Source organism: Anas platyrhynchos, chromosome 1 (genome assembly GCF_047663525.1).
Source record: "Anas platyrhynchos isolate ZD024472 breed Pekin duck chromosome 1, IASCAAS_PekinDuck_T2T, whole genome shotgun sequence".
In the NCBI taxonomy this organism is placed as follows: domain Eukaryota; kingdom Metazoa; phylum Chordata; class Aves; order Anseriformes; family Anatidae; genus Anas; species Anas platyrhynchos.
In genome coordinates, this window is record NC_092587.1 from 205,604,174 (window position 1) to 205,621,439 (window position 17,266).

The following is a 17,266-nucleotide window of genomic DNA, read 5'->3' on the forward strand; positions in this document are numbered from 1 at the left end:
GTGGATCCCTTGGTGCCACCAGGTCCCAAAGCCACGGTGATGGGCACACCTCGGGGATGGGGCCAGGAGGGTTCTGCCCTAAATTCCATCCCAAATGCCAGTGACAGCTTAGGGACGTCATCAGCAGGCCCAGGAGCCACCCAGCCCTGGGGGCAGCGGGGCAGGAAGGTGGTGGGAGGGAAGGGAGAGCCAGGGAAGGAATCCACGGCGTTGCCGGAGGTGCTTTTTATTCTCGAAAAAAATGCATTTATGGGGGTTTTGGGCCCAGAGACACAGATAGCAGCGTCCTTTACGTGGTGCAGCCCTGCAAAGCGGGGTCGTCCCATTCATTTTCGCTTCCCGGAGGTCAATCTGCTGTTTTGTTTTGGGGGAACGGGCTTCTTGCCTGCAAGCAGCAAGCACTGGTGACCCAAAAAGTAAGGAGAAAAACTTTCAGCGGGGCAGCATGCTGCTGGGGTGCCTGGGGAGGTGGGGACGGGGTGCCCGGCCTTGGATGAGCCACAAAGTGTGGCTGGAGAGACCCAGGTGGAAAAAAGAGAAGGGGGCTCTCCCCGATAGCTCAGAGTGACCCAAAATCACATCCTTATCCTGTTTCCCCACCAAAAAAAAAATCAAATAAACACCAATTTGGGGGTGGGTGGGGGGGGTGGAGATGGGGGATGCGGGGAGCCTGGTGCTCGTCCTGAGCAGCTCTGTGCCACTTTTCCCTTCCCTTCCCTTCCCTTCCCTTCCCTTCCCTTCCCTTCCCTTCCCTTCCCTTCCCTTCCCTTCCCTTCCCTTCCCTTCCCTTCCCTTCCCTTCCCTTCCCTTCCCTTCCCTTCCCTTCCCTTCCCTTCCCTTCCCTTCCCTTCCCTTCCCTTCCCTTCCCTTCCCTTCCCTTCCCCTTTTTTTCTCCCTCCTCTCCTCCTTCTGCCGCTGCTCTCGCAAAAAAAAAAGCAGGAAAAAAAAAAACAAAAAAAGCCCAAAAGGGCCACTGCCACCATCCCCCTCTCTCCGAAGGAGGAGAGGAAACAAACCCCGCCTCTCGGGGAAAGTTTATTTGAACGCAACAAATAAAAAAAAAAAAGAAGGGGGCGAGGGAAAAAAAAAAAAAAAAAAAAAAAGAGGGAGGGAGGGAAAAAAAAGGAAGGAATAAAAAAAAAGGAGAGAAAACAAAGCGGGCGTGATGAAGCCCGCTGGCAGCCCGGAGGAGGAGCGGGGCCGGGCGGTGCCTGCGGCGGGGGGCAGCGGGGCCGGGGCTGCCGGCGGGGCCGGGGGGCGGGCGGAGGGGAGGCGGCGGGGAGGGGGGGGGGACACACAATGGCGGAGGGGGGCAGCGGCCGGGTTTCTTCCTCCTCCTCTTCTTCCTCGTCTCCCTGCCGCTGCTCTTCTTCGTCGTCTTTTTTTTCCCCGGGCGGCCAAGTTTTTGGTGCGCGCAGCTTGGCCCCGTCGGTTCGGCAGCTCTCGCTGCGTTTCGGCCGCTCCGAGCCCCCGGGCCCGGCCCATGCGGGGCCGCCGCAGCCTCCTCCTCCTCCTCCTCCTCCTCCTCCTCCTCCTCCACCTCCTCCTCTTCCTCCTCCTCCTCCTCCTCCGCCGCCGCCTCGGGGGCCGGCGCTGAGCGCGGAGCCGCGCTGGCCCAGCGTCCCGGCGATGCGCAAACTCTTCGGCGAAAACGGGCGGCAGCCCCCGGGGACCGGCAACGGCATCGGCACCGGCAACGGCATCGGGACCTCCGACGGCACCGCCAAAGCCAACGGCACCGGCAGCGCTCGGGGAACGCCGCCGCCGCCACCTCCCCGCAGCCGCGTCCCGCACCCGGCGCTGCGGGCGCCCCGCGGGGCTGCGCCGGGGCTCGGCCCGCATTCCTGGCATAGCTCGGCTCGCCCGGCCTCCTCCTCCTCCTCCTCCTCTTCTTCTCCTTCCTCTTCCTCGCCCCGTAGCCGGGGTTCTCCGGGCAGCGAGGGCGAGGGGTTGCTGCGAGCCCCCAACCGCCAAGGGGACGGCGAGGGCCCGAGCAAGTTGGGGAGCCGCCAACCGCTCGCCCCCGCGGCCCCCGTGGTGGCCAGGGTGGCCAAGGTGAGCATCCTGCCCTTCGGTAGCCCCGCCGGGAGCCGCTACTCCAGCACGGAGACGCTGAAGGAAGAGGAGCAGCCGGGCAGCTGTTGGGTCCTCCACGGCGGCCGCCGCTCGCCCGGTTTCGGGCCGAGCGATGGGGTGGCTTGGGGACAACCCCAAACCCGTGGGAGGCCCAAGGTGGCACCGGGCACGGCCAAGGCGAGGCCGGATTTGGGGAGCGAGGGCCCGCAGCTGGCGGGGGAGCGGGCCGAGCACCGCAAGTCCTTGTCCAACCCCGACATCGCCACCGAGACGCTGACGCTCCTCAGCTTCCTCAAGTCGGACCTGTCGGAGCTGAAAGTGAAGAAGAAAGGGGTGAGGATCGGCCTGGCCGAGGGGGGCTGCGATGTCGGCCCCCCGCCGGCCGGCCCCCGGGACCGCGGCGCCGCTCAGCCCCCCAGCCGCTGGGCGCCGGGCGAGCGGCCAACGCTGAAGGACCTGACGGCCACGCTGCGCCGCGCCAAGTCCTTCACCTGCTCCGAGAAATCGGGGACGCGCCGGCTTTTCCTGCAGAGCACCATGAAGCAGAGCTCCTCCGAGCTCCTCTTGGCCACCGCCGGTAGCCACGAGGCGGCGGCTCCGGCGGGCGGCGGGCGGCGGGGGGACGAGGACGCGCTGCCCGTGGTCATCCAGGACCAGTACATCCAGGAGGCCAGGCAGGTCTTCGAGAAGATCAGCAGGATGGGTTCCCAGCAGGATTACGGCTTGGCGGCCGAGCAGAAGGACAGCGGAGGTGTGGAGGGCGTCGGGGAGGTGGCACCCGCCATGGGGACGGACGTGGCCCTTCGGGGACAGGCGGAGAGCACGCGGCGGTTGAAGGAAGCGGAGTTGGAGAATTTCTCTCGAAGGAAATCCGTGGAGGAGCTGTTGGGGCACGAGTCGAGCATGACGGACGAGGGCATCGTCACCGAGCCGGAGCCGGGGCCTCCTGGGGTGGCCTTGGGGGACTTGCACGAGGCCGTGGCCGCCTGGCAGCTGCCTGATGCCACTGAGACTGCAACCGAGCCACCTTTGCCCCCGGCTCAAGCCATGGCACTGGAAGACGTCCCCGTGGCCACCAAAGCCCAAGCACCCTTGGAGGCCCCGAGCACCCCCAGCAGCTTGCGGCGCCGGCGGAAATTCCCCTCGGTGGGTGCCAACGGGGCCGAGAGCGGCATCGGGGAGGGCGGCGGCGAGCCCTACCGCTCCCTGAGCGACCCCATGCCCCACCGGCGCTGCCCGGTGGCGGAGGAGGCGAAGAATTTCTCCGTCGACAGCAACCTGTTGGGTTCGCTGAGCGCCAAGGGGGGCATCCCCCAACCCGCGGCCATGGCGCTGGCCGGCAGCGCGGGCAGCGACCTTTCCCTGGGCAGCGACGGGCTGCGGGACTACAGCAGCCTCATCCAGACCATCGTCAGCCAGCCCGGCGCCATGGACAAAGTCATCGACGAGAAGGGCAACGGCAAAACCATCAAGAAGAAGTCGCTGAGCGACCCCAGCCGGCGCGGCGAGCTGGCCGCCGGCGCCTTCGAGGGTCCCGGTGAAGCCATCAGCGAGCTGGAGGGCAGCATCCCGCCGTCCAGCAGCGAGCCCATCCTCTCGGAGCAGAGATCCCCACCGGCGCGTCCCCAAGGACACCAAGGTTACGGCTTCGACCCCAAGCTCGCCGAGGTGCTGTCCCCCCGCGGCGCCCGGCGCAGCTCCAAGAAGCGCTCCAGCCGCGCGTCCCACCAGGAGAACCAACCTCCCCCGGTGCCCCCCGGCCTCTCCAGGGTGGCCCGCCCGGCCACCAAGCACGTGCGCCACACCAGCGAGCCCGCCACCTTCGTCCCCATTTCGGTCCCCGAGCCGCACGCCGCCCACCATGCCCACCTCCCCGTGCCGGATGCCACCCGCCTGCCCCTCAAGACTTTCCCTGCCCCGCAGCCGCCGTCGCTGGAGGATGTCACCAAGCGGTACATGCTGGCCCTCAACTCCGGTGACACGTCCCCCGGCCCCGGGGACGGACCCCGCTCTTCGCCCGCGACGCCCACCGCCCCCGAGCCCGCCCGGTGCCCTCGGCAGAGCGACCCCAGGAGCAAGCCCCAAGTGGTAAGTGCCCTTCTCGCCCCAAAACCCCGGGGTTTGGCTTTGTGGGACTGTCCCCCCACGGGTGGCGGGGGTGTTTTGGGGTCCCCTCCCCACCGCGTGGCCCTTTTGGGGACCAAAGTTTTCCCGTTGGCGCTGCTGGATGGCCCAGAGCAGGGGCCGGCCCTTTCTGGTGCTGAGGGTGGTCCTTGTGGGATCCACCCCCAGAAGTAGGTGATTTTGGGGTGGAAACCAAGCAATTTCTGGGTCAAACAGCACCAAAAACATCCGGGGAAGGCAGTTCTCCTGCCTTCCTGGTGCATTTCCCAGCGATGCTCTATGGGGTTCCCAGAAACAGGTGTGCTCTGGACCAGCCAGGGCTAATTTTCTGCCTGAAACTCTGAACCAGAAGTTGTTTTTTCTATGGCAGGGGGCTTAATTTGTATTTTTTTTAAATATATTCCTGATATTCTGCCCTGCTGGAGCAAACCAGCACTTTCTGACCCCAAAAGTGCCGTGTCTTGCAGTTGTTCCCCGTGTAAATGTGCTGAACGAGAGCAACTGTGGTTTTTTTCCCCTAAAACTTTTCAGCTCAAGGCTCGTGGTGACCAAGCTGAGGTTTATGGCTTACCAGAAAAGTGCACGTTAAAAACTAAGGGAAAAGGGGGAAAAAAAAGTGTCTGTGAAGGTTTTATTACCCCGTTTAATTAATGCTGCTCCCGGTGGGCTCAGGGGGACTTTTTTGGGGAGGAAAAAGGCGTTTTGCTTTCCCCGGGGGTCAGCTTTGGGGTCGCCGGCTTTGGGGTCTTCCCTGCTCGCCGGTGCAAGCGGGGACACGGGAGCACAGATGGGGGGAACGAAGCTGCTGGAAAAGCGATGCCACGCTCGCAAGCGCCGCCGCCTCCCGCGCCCACCGGGCTTTTAATAACTCAGCACGAGTCGCCGTGGGCTGACATCCCCGCGCGGCGCCAGGGCGAAGCCCAGAAATACCCACGGGGGGCCAAATCCCATTTCGGTGGTGATTTATGGTGGCCAGGAGGCCGGGATTGTGCGAATCCCCTGCAAAGCCTCTGGCCGCCCAAGGAGAAGCGCCCGGGCAGCGTAACCCTTCCTGGCCGGGTTGAGATGTGGAGCAGGGAGATTTATCCCGTGGCGCACGCGCGTGCGCAAAATTCGTGTGTTTTCCCCATCTTCATCCCCGAGCAGCAACAAATTGAATGTTTTGGGGTCCTGGTGGGTTTTCTTGGAGCAGGATCCCCTCTCCAAGCACCTGAGTTGGCCCGGTGTCCTGTGGGTCTTGGTGGCACTGCGATAAGGGCTGTGATAAGGGATTGGGGACTCGACCCCATTGCTGTGGTGGAGCATCTTGGCCACGGAATCTCCCCAACATCTTCTCGGGAAATCCCAAGGGGATGGTTTGGCCCCGGGAGGGCAAAGCACCGGACGGGATGCTCCATCCCCATGGTGCCGGGGTTGGAGGGCTCCCCGCATCCCCCTAGACATGGGGGGACACCAGGGGATGTAGGATTTGCTGATCCCACTGCGGTCCCACAGATCTCTCCGTGCCACGGCCCCGCGCTGGGATGGAGCAGCGCCGGCTTTGATCCATGCCCTAGGGCGAGGGTGGGCGATAACTTCCCAACCCCTTATCAGCACCCATTTTCCGCATAACCCACCCTTTTCCGTGCAGTCGGGTGGGCTCTGCCCTCACCATCCCCCTGCCCCCTTCTCCAGCAGTTGGAAAGGAGAGGAGAGGAGAAAACCCAGCCCCGGTGTCTGGGTGGGTGCTGGGTGCCGCCTCACGTCCCAGCCCCGCAGATGGGTGCGGGTGGTTGCAGGCTGGGTTATTTTCCCAGCCCCAGGCTGCCGAAATAGCAGCTCGGCTGGCTCGCAGCTGCAAGGCGCCCTCTTTTTTTTTGCACGCTCGTTTGCCCAAAAAAAAAATTTTGGTGTGGAGTCGGTCGACGCCTCCGGCGCCGTTTGGAGGGAAGAGGAGCTGGAAGGGGGCAAAATCTTGGGATAAAATCCACGCCGGGGGCGAGGAGGGGACCCCAGCACCCCGACTGCTTCGTTTTCCTCCCGCACGTCCCTTTTATCCATCGCTGCTGCAGCCGTCCAAGAGCGAGGAGCTTCGGGGAGATGCGGGAAGAGCATCCCCGGAAAGGGGTTTGGGGTAAATTTTGGGGTAATTTCACCCTATTTTTGGCCAACGCTGACACGGAGCAAGCGCCCGGTGGGGCGAGGGTCTGGCTCTCAGGGGAGTGATTAATGGTTTGTGAGGGACTTGGAGATGTCGGGGCAAAAAGCGTGCCAAAAGGCGTCAAAAAAAAAAAAAGCATCAAGCGTGGCGATTCCTGGCACAGCTGCTCGGGAGCATCCGAACCGATTTTGGGCTCATTTGAGGCGGATTTTCCCCCAGCCTACCAACTCCAGCACCAGTCACGAGCAACTGGGAGCCCAGTTTGGCTCAGCATCACCTTGGGAGCACGACACACGGAGGGGCTGGACCCCCCGGCGGATGTTCCTCACCTTGCCTGAACCCGCCGGACTCGGCACCGAGGGGGCGAATTTCTCCTTTTAAGGGCAAGGCTGCAGCCGTATCTTTGAATCTCTCTCCTGCCTTCGGCTTCCTTTGTGCCTCAGCCATAAGAGAACTTAAACCCGTATTTTATTTCCCCTTTGATTTATTGGAGAGCGGAGCTGGGATGTTTTACTTCAGATGGCACCAGCTGTGGCCGGGGGGGGCCGAGGGGGACCGAGTTGCTCTCGTTACAGGGCAGAGCACCAAAGGCCGGATATAACCTGGGAGCGAGCGGAGATTTACGCGCTCCTGGACCTTCGGAGAAGAAATTATCTTTATTTTTTTATTTATTTCCCCCTGCCTGGGCTCTGGCTTGCGGCAGCAGCATGAGGCTGGTCCTCTGCTCGGTGACATTGTCGCCGCTCCGTGGGGACTTGGGGGCATCCGAAGCGTCGTGCCATCTGTGCGTCCTGGTCTCCATCTCCAGGGAGTAACAGCGGGGTCTGGCAGTCCTGCGGCGTTAATCCCTCAAGATATCCTCCTGGTTTGTAGCTCTGCCTGCTCCTGGCTCATTAGGGCTTGCAGTTAACGAACCTAACGCTCTCCTCCTGTTGAGGGCTGGATGCACGAGTGCTCCCCGCGGTGCCCGGCGGAGGTGAGGATGCTGGCATCGTGCGGGGACAGCGAGGTCCCCAGGTGGCCAGAAGCACCAAATAAATCCACCCCTGTGCTCCCAGTGGGCTCAGCACCCACTTTAATCCACTCTGGGTTTGATGCTCACCATCCAGGATCCCCCTCGAGCACGTTTGGCAGTGCTGCAGGCTCGGCACACCGCGCGCTCCACCATTCCCAACACCACCAGCTTTGTTTTTTTATTTTTCCCCCAACTTATTTATCACACGCAGAGCATGGAGAGGGCACAGGCATCCAAAACCCCAAGCAAAACACGGACCAAATCCCTCCGGCTGCTCTCAGCACGGCAAAACCTTTACCCAAACACCCCCCCCCCCCCGGGCTCCTTGCTGCACCGGTGATTCGGAGCAGGGCAGCGCCGCTGTGCCGGCGTTTTCCCGAGCTGTGTGTGCCGGCGGGTGGCTGTAACGTGCTGTTCTCCCTCGGCAGCAGGACTGTTTGTCCTGGGAGCCTTCCAACGATTCTCCGTGGGGCCGGAGCCGGCCAAGGCGTCCCTGGTGCCGGAGAGCTCCTCCGGCCGCGCTCGAAACCTGGGCGCAAAGTTTTTATCCCCCCCCTGTGCCGTGCGGGATGACAAAACCCTTTTTCAGCATGGAAGCTGCAGGAAGAAATGCTGCTATCAAGGCAGAAAGAAAGAAAAAAAATTGCATCAAAAGGAAAAATAAAAAGGAGTTGTTCTGGCTCCCGTGAGCCGCCGGGACGGGTGGCACACGTGTGCGCACAGCCATGCACACGCATGTGCAGCGCCCCGGGGGGGTGGAAAATGAGGTCTGCTCGCTGCCACGCTTCTGTTTGTTGACTTCGCAGCCGTCAGATTAAACAGGAAAATTTCGACTTCAATATAGCACCTCGCAGGACTGGACAAGTCATGGGAATGTGGCCCCGGAGCGGCCCGGCCGTTGCCTTCCCCACCTGCTGCTCCCACCATGGATGGGGTGGAGGGAGCCAAAAACGCTGGTTTCTTCCCCCAAAAGTGGAGAGGGGGCAGATTTGGGGGTGGCGGAGGGGGATGCGTGGTGTAAAGGTGGTTGCATTGGGGTTTCGGTGGTTGGAGCATCCTTTGGTTTTGGTACACCCCCTCGGGAGCATCCTCATCCTTGCCTTTTTTCTGGGTGCAGGGACGAGGCGTGAAGGTGGTCCTGGGGGAAAAAAAAAGCAAGGATTTGCAGCAAAAAACACAAAAAGTCCTCTGGACGTTGTCCCACCGGTAACATTTCTTCCCTGAAGTTGGGCACCGGGCACCCGTTCGTCCCCCTGCTCCCTTTCCCCCACCTCCCTCCTCGATGATCTCCATAGAAACCAGGTTTTGGGCCACGGCTGGGAGTTTTCTCGGGTTTTGGCGTTTCTGGAAATCTATAATTACACGGCCGGGGTGGGAGGGGGGGGTGGGTGAATCTCTGCTTTCTTCTCCCCAGCGCCAAGGGCTCGCCCGAATCTTATCCTGGCTCTTTTCCAGGGGAAACTGAGGCACGGGAAGGGCCAACACGGGGCCGTGCAGCCCCCTGGCATCCCTCCCCATGGCTAATAGGATCGAGCCCCGTATTCCCCACCAGCAAACCCTAACGAAGCATCCCTAACGAGGAGGCAGCGAGCTTCAGGCTATTTTTACCCCCGCAGCCGATATTCCCGTGGCCGTGTGGTTTTGGGATGGCGAAGGGAGCCGTATTTTGGGATTGCTGCGGTTGGTTTGTGCCTGTGCCAGCAGCTGTAGGGACACCAGCTCGGGAAGGGTGGCTCGTCACCCTTTGGGGACACCAGCATAGAAGGATCTGTGGGGTCTGGGGGTTTTGGGGACATTTGGGGTTTGGGATGTGCATTTTGGGGTTCGAGAAGTGCTGACCCAGAGACCAGAGGGCACTTCTGGGGTCACCCCCTCCTCGTTGTCCCTCATCCCCCCTGCTCAGCGCAGACCCATCGCTCCCACCCTATTTGCACCCCGCCGGTTGCAGCTCAGCAGCGCCTGCGCTCCCTGTAATTAAAGCCTGTAATTAATTAGGAAAAGAACTCGGAAGGGTGATGGATGACGGCTCTCGGGCTGGGTTGCAGCCACCCCTTGTGCCTGAAGGATGAAGGGGGTCCAGGATCCGGCCCCGGAGCGAGAGGGTTAGCTCCAGGCTGGGCCCCGTGCCGGGGGCTGGCCTTGGCCCACGGCCGCGCACCCAAAGGTCAGGCTCCTGGCACGAAGCCCCGATTCTGCAGAAAGGGTGGGAGGCTGGGCCGGGCGGGGGCTCCGCTTCCAGCCTCGCCCAGCAGCCCCAAACCCCGTGCAGGTGTTTAGGGACACGCGTAGGGGGGCACGGGGACGTCCCATGGTGCTGGGGGGGCATGGAGACGGGGGCATCCTCGGTGCTGGGGTGCACAGAGGGGTGCAAACCCCGGTTTGCACGTGCAAGGGGGGATTTGTGGTGCTGGTTTGCACATGCAAGGGTGCACGAGGACTTCCCTGGTGTTGGGGTGCACGTGCAGGGGTGCACGGGGACATCCCCATTCGTGCTGCCCTTATGAATCCCCATCCAGGGAATTTCCTGGTGCTGGTGCACTCGTGTGTCTGTGCCAAGGAAGGAAGTCTCCTGCGCCTCTGCTCGTTTTTGAGACCCAACATCTGCCCCAAGCCCGATCCACCTTGAGCTCTTCGTCCTCCTCGAGCCCCACCACCTGCCCAGCACAGCCCCACCACCATAGGCAGCGCCCGGCCAATCCCAATTACACCAGTGTAGCGCCAGCCTTGGAGTCCAGTCAGGGACTTTTCCTAAATTCGGGTGCAAGAGGAGGTTTCTGGTTCGTTCACCAGCTTGTGGGTGGAGAAGGTGGTGTCATTGCACAAGGTGTGATGGAAGGTTCCTTCCTTCCTTCCTTCCTTCCTTCCTTCCTTCCTTCCTTCCTTCCTTCCTTCCTTCCTTCCTTCCTTCCTTCCTTCCTTCCTTCCTTCCTTCTTTCCGTCTATCCATGTCCATCAATCTCCATCCACCTGACTCCATCCGTCTTATTCATCCACTCATCCATCTCCATCCATCTCCATCCATCTCCATCCATCCATTTGTCCATCCATCTTCATCTCCATCCTTATCCATCCATCCATCCATCCATCCATCCATCTATCCATCCATCCATCCCCATCATCTCCATCTCCATCCCCATCTCCATCCCCATCTCCATCCATCTCCACTCTTTTCCCCCGTCCATCCATCTCTACCCATCTTCATCCTTATCCATCTCCATCCTTCTTCATCCATCCATCCATCCATCCATCCATCCATCCATCCATCCATCCATCCATCCATCCATCCATCCATCCATCCATCTCCATCCTTCTCCATCCCTCCATCCCTCCATCCATCCCCCCATCTCCCCCATCTCCCCCCACCTCCCTCCCTTACCCCATCCCACCACCCCCAGCCCCTCCATGCCCCACGCAGAGCATCCACGCTCCACCTTCCCCAACCCCAGAAGCTGAAGGCACCAAGCCCAGCGTGCAGAGCCAGACCCACAGGAGCTCTGATTTCCACCGTGCTCTTTCCAGCCCAGGACGTGTCCGGAGAAGAACACGGGTCGCTTCCACCCCCGCTCCCCCCCAGCCCGGCTCTTTTTAAAGCTCCGATGTTTGGTCCCGGTGGGGCTGTTTCTCCGGGCTCTCTCGGTTTCCATGGCGAGGATGGGTGAGGAATTTCAAAGGGAAAGGCTCCAGTAAATGAACTCTCTCTATAAATAGCGTGTTTGCTTTTGGGTCTTTGGGAACCGCGGCCCGGCCAATCGGAGGGAGAGCGAAAATCAGCATCTGGGTAAAAATATTCCAGCGGCTCGCTGGTGCTGGAGGAGAGGGCGCAGAGCTGCTCACCTTCTGGTGCCCAGCCTCCCAGTCCCTGTCCACAGCAGCTACTGGGACCAGTCACCCCGTGGCTGTGGCCAGGAGCAGCGCAAACCCCAGGCTGCGTCCCCCCAGAAGTCTTACACCGATACCCATACTCATTTTAAGTTGAATCCTTACAATTTTAGGGCTGGGGGTGATGCTGAGGGATCAGACTGGGGAGACCTCTCCATCCTGTCCCTGCGCCCCGGTGCTTGTCCCTTTTTGGGAACCAGGGGGTGACACCGGTGACATCCGAGCCACCACGGGACCCCACAAGGACTTGGCATCGGGGCAGGGATGCGCTGGGGCAGGGACATCCGCGGTGCTGCGTGGTGGCATCACCCATCAGGTCCCTCCTGGAAGGAGCCGTGGGACCAACAGGAGGCTGGCAGCGGGACCGGCGAGGGGACAGCGGTGGGATGGCCGGGAGGGGGGGACAACCCAGCAGCGTGGCTCGAGCAGGACTGGTTAATATTTCCCTGGCAGGGCCGTGGGGTTGCTATTTGTGACCGCACGTTCCCCGGCCCGCTGGTACTCTCCAAAGAAAACAAGCAGGGAGTTGTTTGCATGGGAAGATTGGCATCTCCCGGCCCGGGATATGGTTTCCTGCTTTTTTTAGCCGGGATAGCAGGAGACTCGCCGGCCTGCCCTGATTTGGCATCCTTCTCCTTGCTTTTTTTTTTTTTTTTTTTAAATTCTTTATTATTTTTTTTTTTTAACGGGTTTCATCCTGACCCCCCCCGGCAGCGATCCTGTCGCTATCGGTCGGGGACGGCGCGCAGCAGGAGCCGGTGGCGTGCACGGGGCAGGGGACACGGGACGGGACGGGACCCGGCGGTGCTTTTCGCTCTCGTTTTTCGGTTACCCCAAAGCCCCGCTGCGATGGGATGTAGATGGCTCAGAGCCTCGGGGACCAGAGACGGGGGCCGCCCCCCGGCCGCCCGCACCCGACGCAGGTCAGTAGATGCCTCAGCATCCTTTTGTCCCCCCCCCCCCTCACCCAATGATGTGACAATGACACGCCGGGGAAGGCGTCACCTCTCGCCCCGCCGTGACGCGGCGCGTGCTGTGGGCGGTCTCGTGCTCCCCCCCCCAAATTCCTCCCCCACCACCCCCCCAGCACCATCTCCCCGCCATGGCCCTGCTGTGCCAGGGGACCTGGTGTGGGCTGGGGGGGCTGGGGGTGGCCACAGGGCGCGGGTGGTGCTGGGGGTGGTGGCAGGAGGGGTTCAGCTGAGGGCTTCTCTTGGTGGATTTTGGGGCATGGTTGGGGCAGGGGGACACGTGTGAGGCTGGGGTAGGGGCAGGGCAAGGTCTGCTTGGGGCTTTGGGGTGTCCGTTAGGTCCTGGTGGCTCCTGGGTGCCCACCAGCTCTTGGGTGACCATCAGGCCCTGGTGGCTCCTTGGTGCCCATCAACTCCTGGGTGCCCATCAGCTCCTGGGTATCCATGGACACCTAGCGGCTTCTGGGTGCCCATCAGCTCTGGGGTGCCCATCAGCTCCTGATGGCTTCTTGGTGCCCATCAGCTCCCGGGTACGCATCAGCTCCTGGTGGCCCTTGGGTGCCCATCAGTTTCTGGGTGCCCATCAGCTCTTGGGTGTCCATGGACACCTAGCGGCTTCTGGGTGCCCATCAGCTCTGGGGTGCCCATCAGCTCCTGGTGACTTTTGGATGTTCATCAGCTCCTGGGTATCTGTGGACACCTGGTGGCTTCTGGGTGCCCATCAGCTCCCAGGTGCCCATCAGCTCCTGGTGGCTTCTTGGTGCCCATCAGCTCCCGGGTGCCCATCAGCTCCTGGTGGCTTCTTGGTGCCCATCAGCTCCAGGGTGCCCATCAGCTCCTGGTGGCCCTTGGGTGCCCATCAGCTCCTGGACTCTGGTGCCTCTTGGTTCCTGGGTTTCCATCATTTTCTGGGTGTCCGTGGACTCCTGGTTGCTCCTGGCTGTCCATCAGCTTCTGGTGGCCCTTGGGTGCCCATCAGTTTTTGGGTGCCCATCTGCTCCTGGGTGTCCCTGGACTCCTGGTGCTTCTTGGTTCCTGGGTGTCCATCAGCTCCTGGGTGCCCACGAACTCCTGGGTATCTCCTGGGTGCCCACCACCTCCTGGGTGTCCTGCTCACTGCTATCTCCTGGTGCCCTTGGACTGCTAGGTCCCCACGGACTCCTGGATATCTTTTGGATTTTGGGTGCCCATCGGTGGCCCCTGGGTGCCCACGGACTCCTGGTGCCCTTTTTCTCCAGGGTGCCTCTTGGTTCCTGGGTGTCCATCAGCTCCTGGGGAACTCCTGGTGCCCATCAGCTCCTGGGGACCGGGCAGGGACCCTCCTGGGACCCCCAGCTTTCCAGGCACCCTGCCCCGTGCCACCATGCACCCAGGCCGTGTTGTACCCACGTGTGCCAGCGGGAAGGGACAGGACCTGCACCCACGCACTGCTCCGTGGGGATGGCACCGGGGTGAGACGCATCCTGCTGCACGGGGCAGAGGAGGAGGATGCTCACGGGGTACCAGGGATGCAGGGTGCTGCACCAGGTCCCCGCGCCAACCCAGGAGCCAAAACAGGGCTCAGCGATGAATTTTTTGGGGGACAAAGCATCGGTGCTGCCCTTTGTCTGGCTGGTCGGGGCCGAGGGAGCCCGGCCGGGCGCCGTTCGGGGCCGGAGGCGGCAGGGGGGGAGCGGGGCCGTGTTGTTGCAGTCTGACCTAAGCATCTGGAAAGCAGCGCTCTTGGGCTCCGGCCGGCCTGCGTGACTAAAACTTGAGGCAAAAACCTTCCATATTTGGTGAAAGGCGCTCTAGGGCCCGGCAGCCCTCGCCCCCCGCGGCACGCTTAACCCTCTGGGCGCCCCTCCGGCCCCGGCCGCGCCGAGGGGGCTGGCGTGCAGGGAGGTTTGGGAAGGCTCGGCGTGGTGGGGAGAAACACCGGGGGTGGAAAAAGGGATGAGCATCACGGAGTGGCCGGGAGGATGGGGTGGGATGGAGCCTGGATTTGGGATGGAGCCTGGATTTGGGGATGGAGCGGTGGTCCCGGCACGGGTACGGCACGGGAGGATGCCGCGGGATGCGCTAAAAGTTTTGGAGAGGGGCAGGAGAACCCCTCGCAGCCCTTCCCAGCGAGGCAGGCCCTGATTTCAATTAAAACCACGTGGGAAAAGCCCTGCTGCCCCGCCGCGTGTTTGCCTGATGAGTTTTTGTTCCTTCAGGAAATGAGCCTCCCTCCTTCGTCCCCGGCCCCATCCCGGCTCACCGGGGTGGCGCGGGGTGCTCAGCGCCCTTCCTCACATCCCGGCAAAATTGCTCCATCTCCTTTTTTATTTATTTTTTTTTTTAAAAATCTGGCTTTTTCTCACACTTCAAAAGAAAAAATGACAGCCGGGCCGCGTCCTCCTGGGATGAATCACCATAGCCCAGCAGTCAAAGAAGGGAAAAGAGCAGCTAAGCCAGCCCCTCCGGCCTCCCTCATTAATGCGAGCTCCTTCCCCGCGATTTATGGCCGGGGATCACATGGGCCTTGCCGGGAAAGCGGCGCTTTTTCCGCCTCCCACCGACAACTGCAATCCTTTCTGTCTGGTAAAGGGGACGCCGAGCCCGGGCACGAGCCTCCTGGAGGGCTACGGGACTCGGGAAGAGCGGCGTGGTTGGAGCTGAGCTGGGAAAAGCAAAAAGCGGTGGCGATTTTTCAGCAGGGCTCTGCCTGGGAAAAGGGGACAGGATGCGGGCTGGGGCTGCTCAGTGGGATTTCAGCAGCTGACCTCGCAGCGCATCCATTTGCTGGTGGAGGGGCCGAAGCCACGCTGCTCCTCCTCCTCCTTTCCTTCCTCCTCCTCCTCCTCCTCCTCCTCCCGGCCCCGCTGCCGGCGGCCGCTGGCTTTCGACATGGGAGCATCTCCGCACAAAAAGCACCAGAGCCTGGGAAAAACCGCGGCCGAGAGGCAAAAGCAAACATCTCCAGCCCGAGGGCTTGCGAATAAACACGGGGGTATTATTAGTAACCGAGGCTGAGCCGAAGCGGGGCTCCTGATTTATGCTCCCGTTTCCTTTCGAGACTTTTACGCACCGCAAAAGCGCCTGGGATGCTTCTTACCCGTGGGAGAACGGCGAGCGGCCGCCCGGGGAGCCAAGGCAGCCCCCAGATGGATAGTAGGGCCGTGCATGATGCTGGCCACCAGCTCCCTGCCCCGATTTTGCAGCTTTTCGCAGCAAAACACGCGGCCCCTCGTGCTCTCCGGGAAGCCCCACGCTGCTGCCCCGTTGCTGGCTCAGGGAAACCCATCCCGAGGAGATGGGACAGAAAAAGGCTGGGCTGGGTGCAGGGCTCGCCCCAAAAGCTCCACAAAGCCCGGTGAAACTTTCTGGTTCCGGGCATCCCGAGAGGAGGTAACGGGATTTTTCCAAGCGCTTTTCCTGCCAGAAATGGGGCGATGGAGTAAATACGGGATCGGACCTAATGGCAGCATTTTAAGCTCTTTGGGTTTCCACATCAGCAACATCACTGCAAACCACCGGCCCCGTAAATGGCTCGTTGAATTACCCTCAAACTTTCCTCCAGAAAAATAAAAACTCAAAAAAAAACTCCTCTGGCCTTTGGGTTAGCCTGAGATACTGCAGAAGCGTTTGGTGGAGAAGGCAGCGAGGGGTCGGCATCCAGCCGGGGACAGAAACAGCTTCGTTATTCAAAAATTAGGACTGGGTGGGTGAAATTCCCTGATGGAAAAAAAAAACTTGGGGCCTGGAGGTGGTGATTTGGGGTTATTTTGCTGGCATGGGGGATGCCAGTGTGCATTGAGCCCTTTGGGCACCTCGGAGCTGCGCGAGCAAGCTGAGCACGCCGGGGAGATGCCCTTGGGTGCAGGGCTCTGAGTTGGTTGGAAGCACCCTACTGAACATCTTTTATTTTATTTTATTTTTTTCAATGTTTTTGGGAAAATAAAGCGTTAATTAAGCTGTGCAGGTAGAGGTTTGGGGTGCTCCCCGGGGCAGGGGACTGTCCCCAAAGCCGGTGGCTCTCGCTGTGTCCCAGCTCCCTCTAGTGGGACCCGCCCCGGGGAGAGCCGAGGTGTGCAGGGTTCCCAGTTCCCACCAGTTCCTTGCAAACTGGGACTCTCGAGGTGCCGAGATGGCTTGTTTTCGGGTCGCTTTGCTCCGGTTTGGCTTTTCTTTCGAGAGTTCCCGGTTTATTTGCGGAGCTGAGGACAGGCTGTGAGCGGGGAGAGGCACCTCTTCTCGCGCCTCTTCCATTTCTTTTTAATTTTGGCACACGGTGAGGGGGTGGCAGGAATATTGCCTCTCTTGACGCAGGGCTCCCTCCTCTTCAGCACGGCTTTGGAGGCCCTGAGCAACAAACCCTGCTCCCGAAACGGTCTGAAACCCTCCGTTTTTACCCAAAGCAGGATATTTTGCCCCAAAGTGAGGCTTGAAGGACCTGCAGGGGTGCAAAGGCAGCTGGCACCATGGGGATGTGCAGGGGCCGCAGGGTTTGTTGCTGCTGGTGGTACCTGGCCTCATGTTTTTACCAATTTCTGGAAAATTGGATGATTTCGGGTTGATGGAGAGCTCGGAGGCCGGCTGCTGCTGGGGACATTGACATTGCTGGCCAGGGTTGTGCTGTTCCACGAGGATTTCCCCCGTGCCAAAACGGGGAGGTTGGCACCTTGGCTGCTGGGCTTGGCACAGGGATGCGGGGTGGTGTTAGTAGGGATGTGCCCAGCTGGAACACGCTGCCCCATAGATCTGAGACCCCACAGACCCCCTTTGGCCCCATCATGCCCCCCCAAAGCTGCTATCAGAGCATTAAAAAATGAAGCAGAGCAGGCTCGGAGAGCTCCTGGGCTTCGGCAGGAGGCAAAGCAGGGGGGAGCCTGCTCCCTGCAGGCAGAGGGAAGAGCTGGGGGGATGCCAGCGGGTTTGCCAAGGAGGATTTGGAGTGTTTGGGGTTGGGCAGGAGGCACCCGGGGGAAGGAGGGCACGAGCGGATCGAACGCGCCGGGCTCCGAAAAAAGAAAAAAGAAAGAAAAGAAAAAAAAAAAAAAAGCTCACCCGAGAGGAAGTCTCAAGGTGTTTACAAAG

General features: G+C 61.2%; 1 protein-coding gene across 1 annotated transcript in view; it reads left to right on the top strand.

Annotated features, from left to right (window-relative positions):
* The first annotated feature begins 1,176 nt into the window (after window positions 1–1,176).
* ARHGEF17 (Rho guanine nucleotide exchange factor 17) overlaps window positions 1,177–17,266 on the top strand; it is a 36,772-nt gene continuing 20,682 nt past the window's right edge. Inside the window, exon 1 of the mRNA XM_072032927.1 lies at window positions 1,177–4,164. Within this exon, the coding sequence (XP_071889028.1) occupies window positions 1,300–4,164 (2,865 nt within the window). The 5' untranslated portion in view covers window positions 1,177–1,299. The remainder of the gene's footprint in view (window positions 4,165–17,266) is intronic.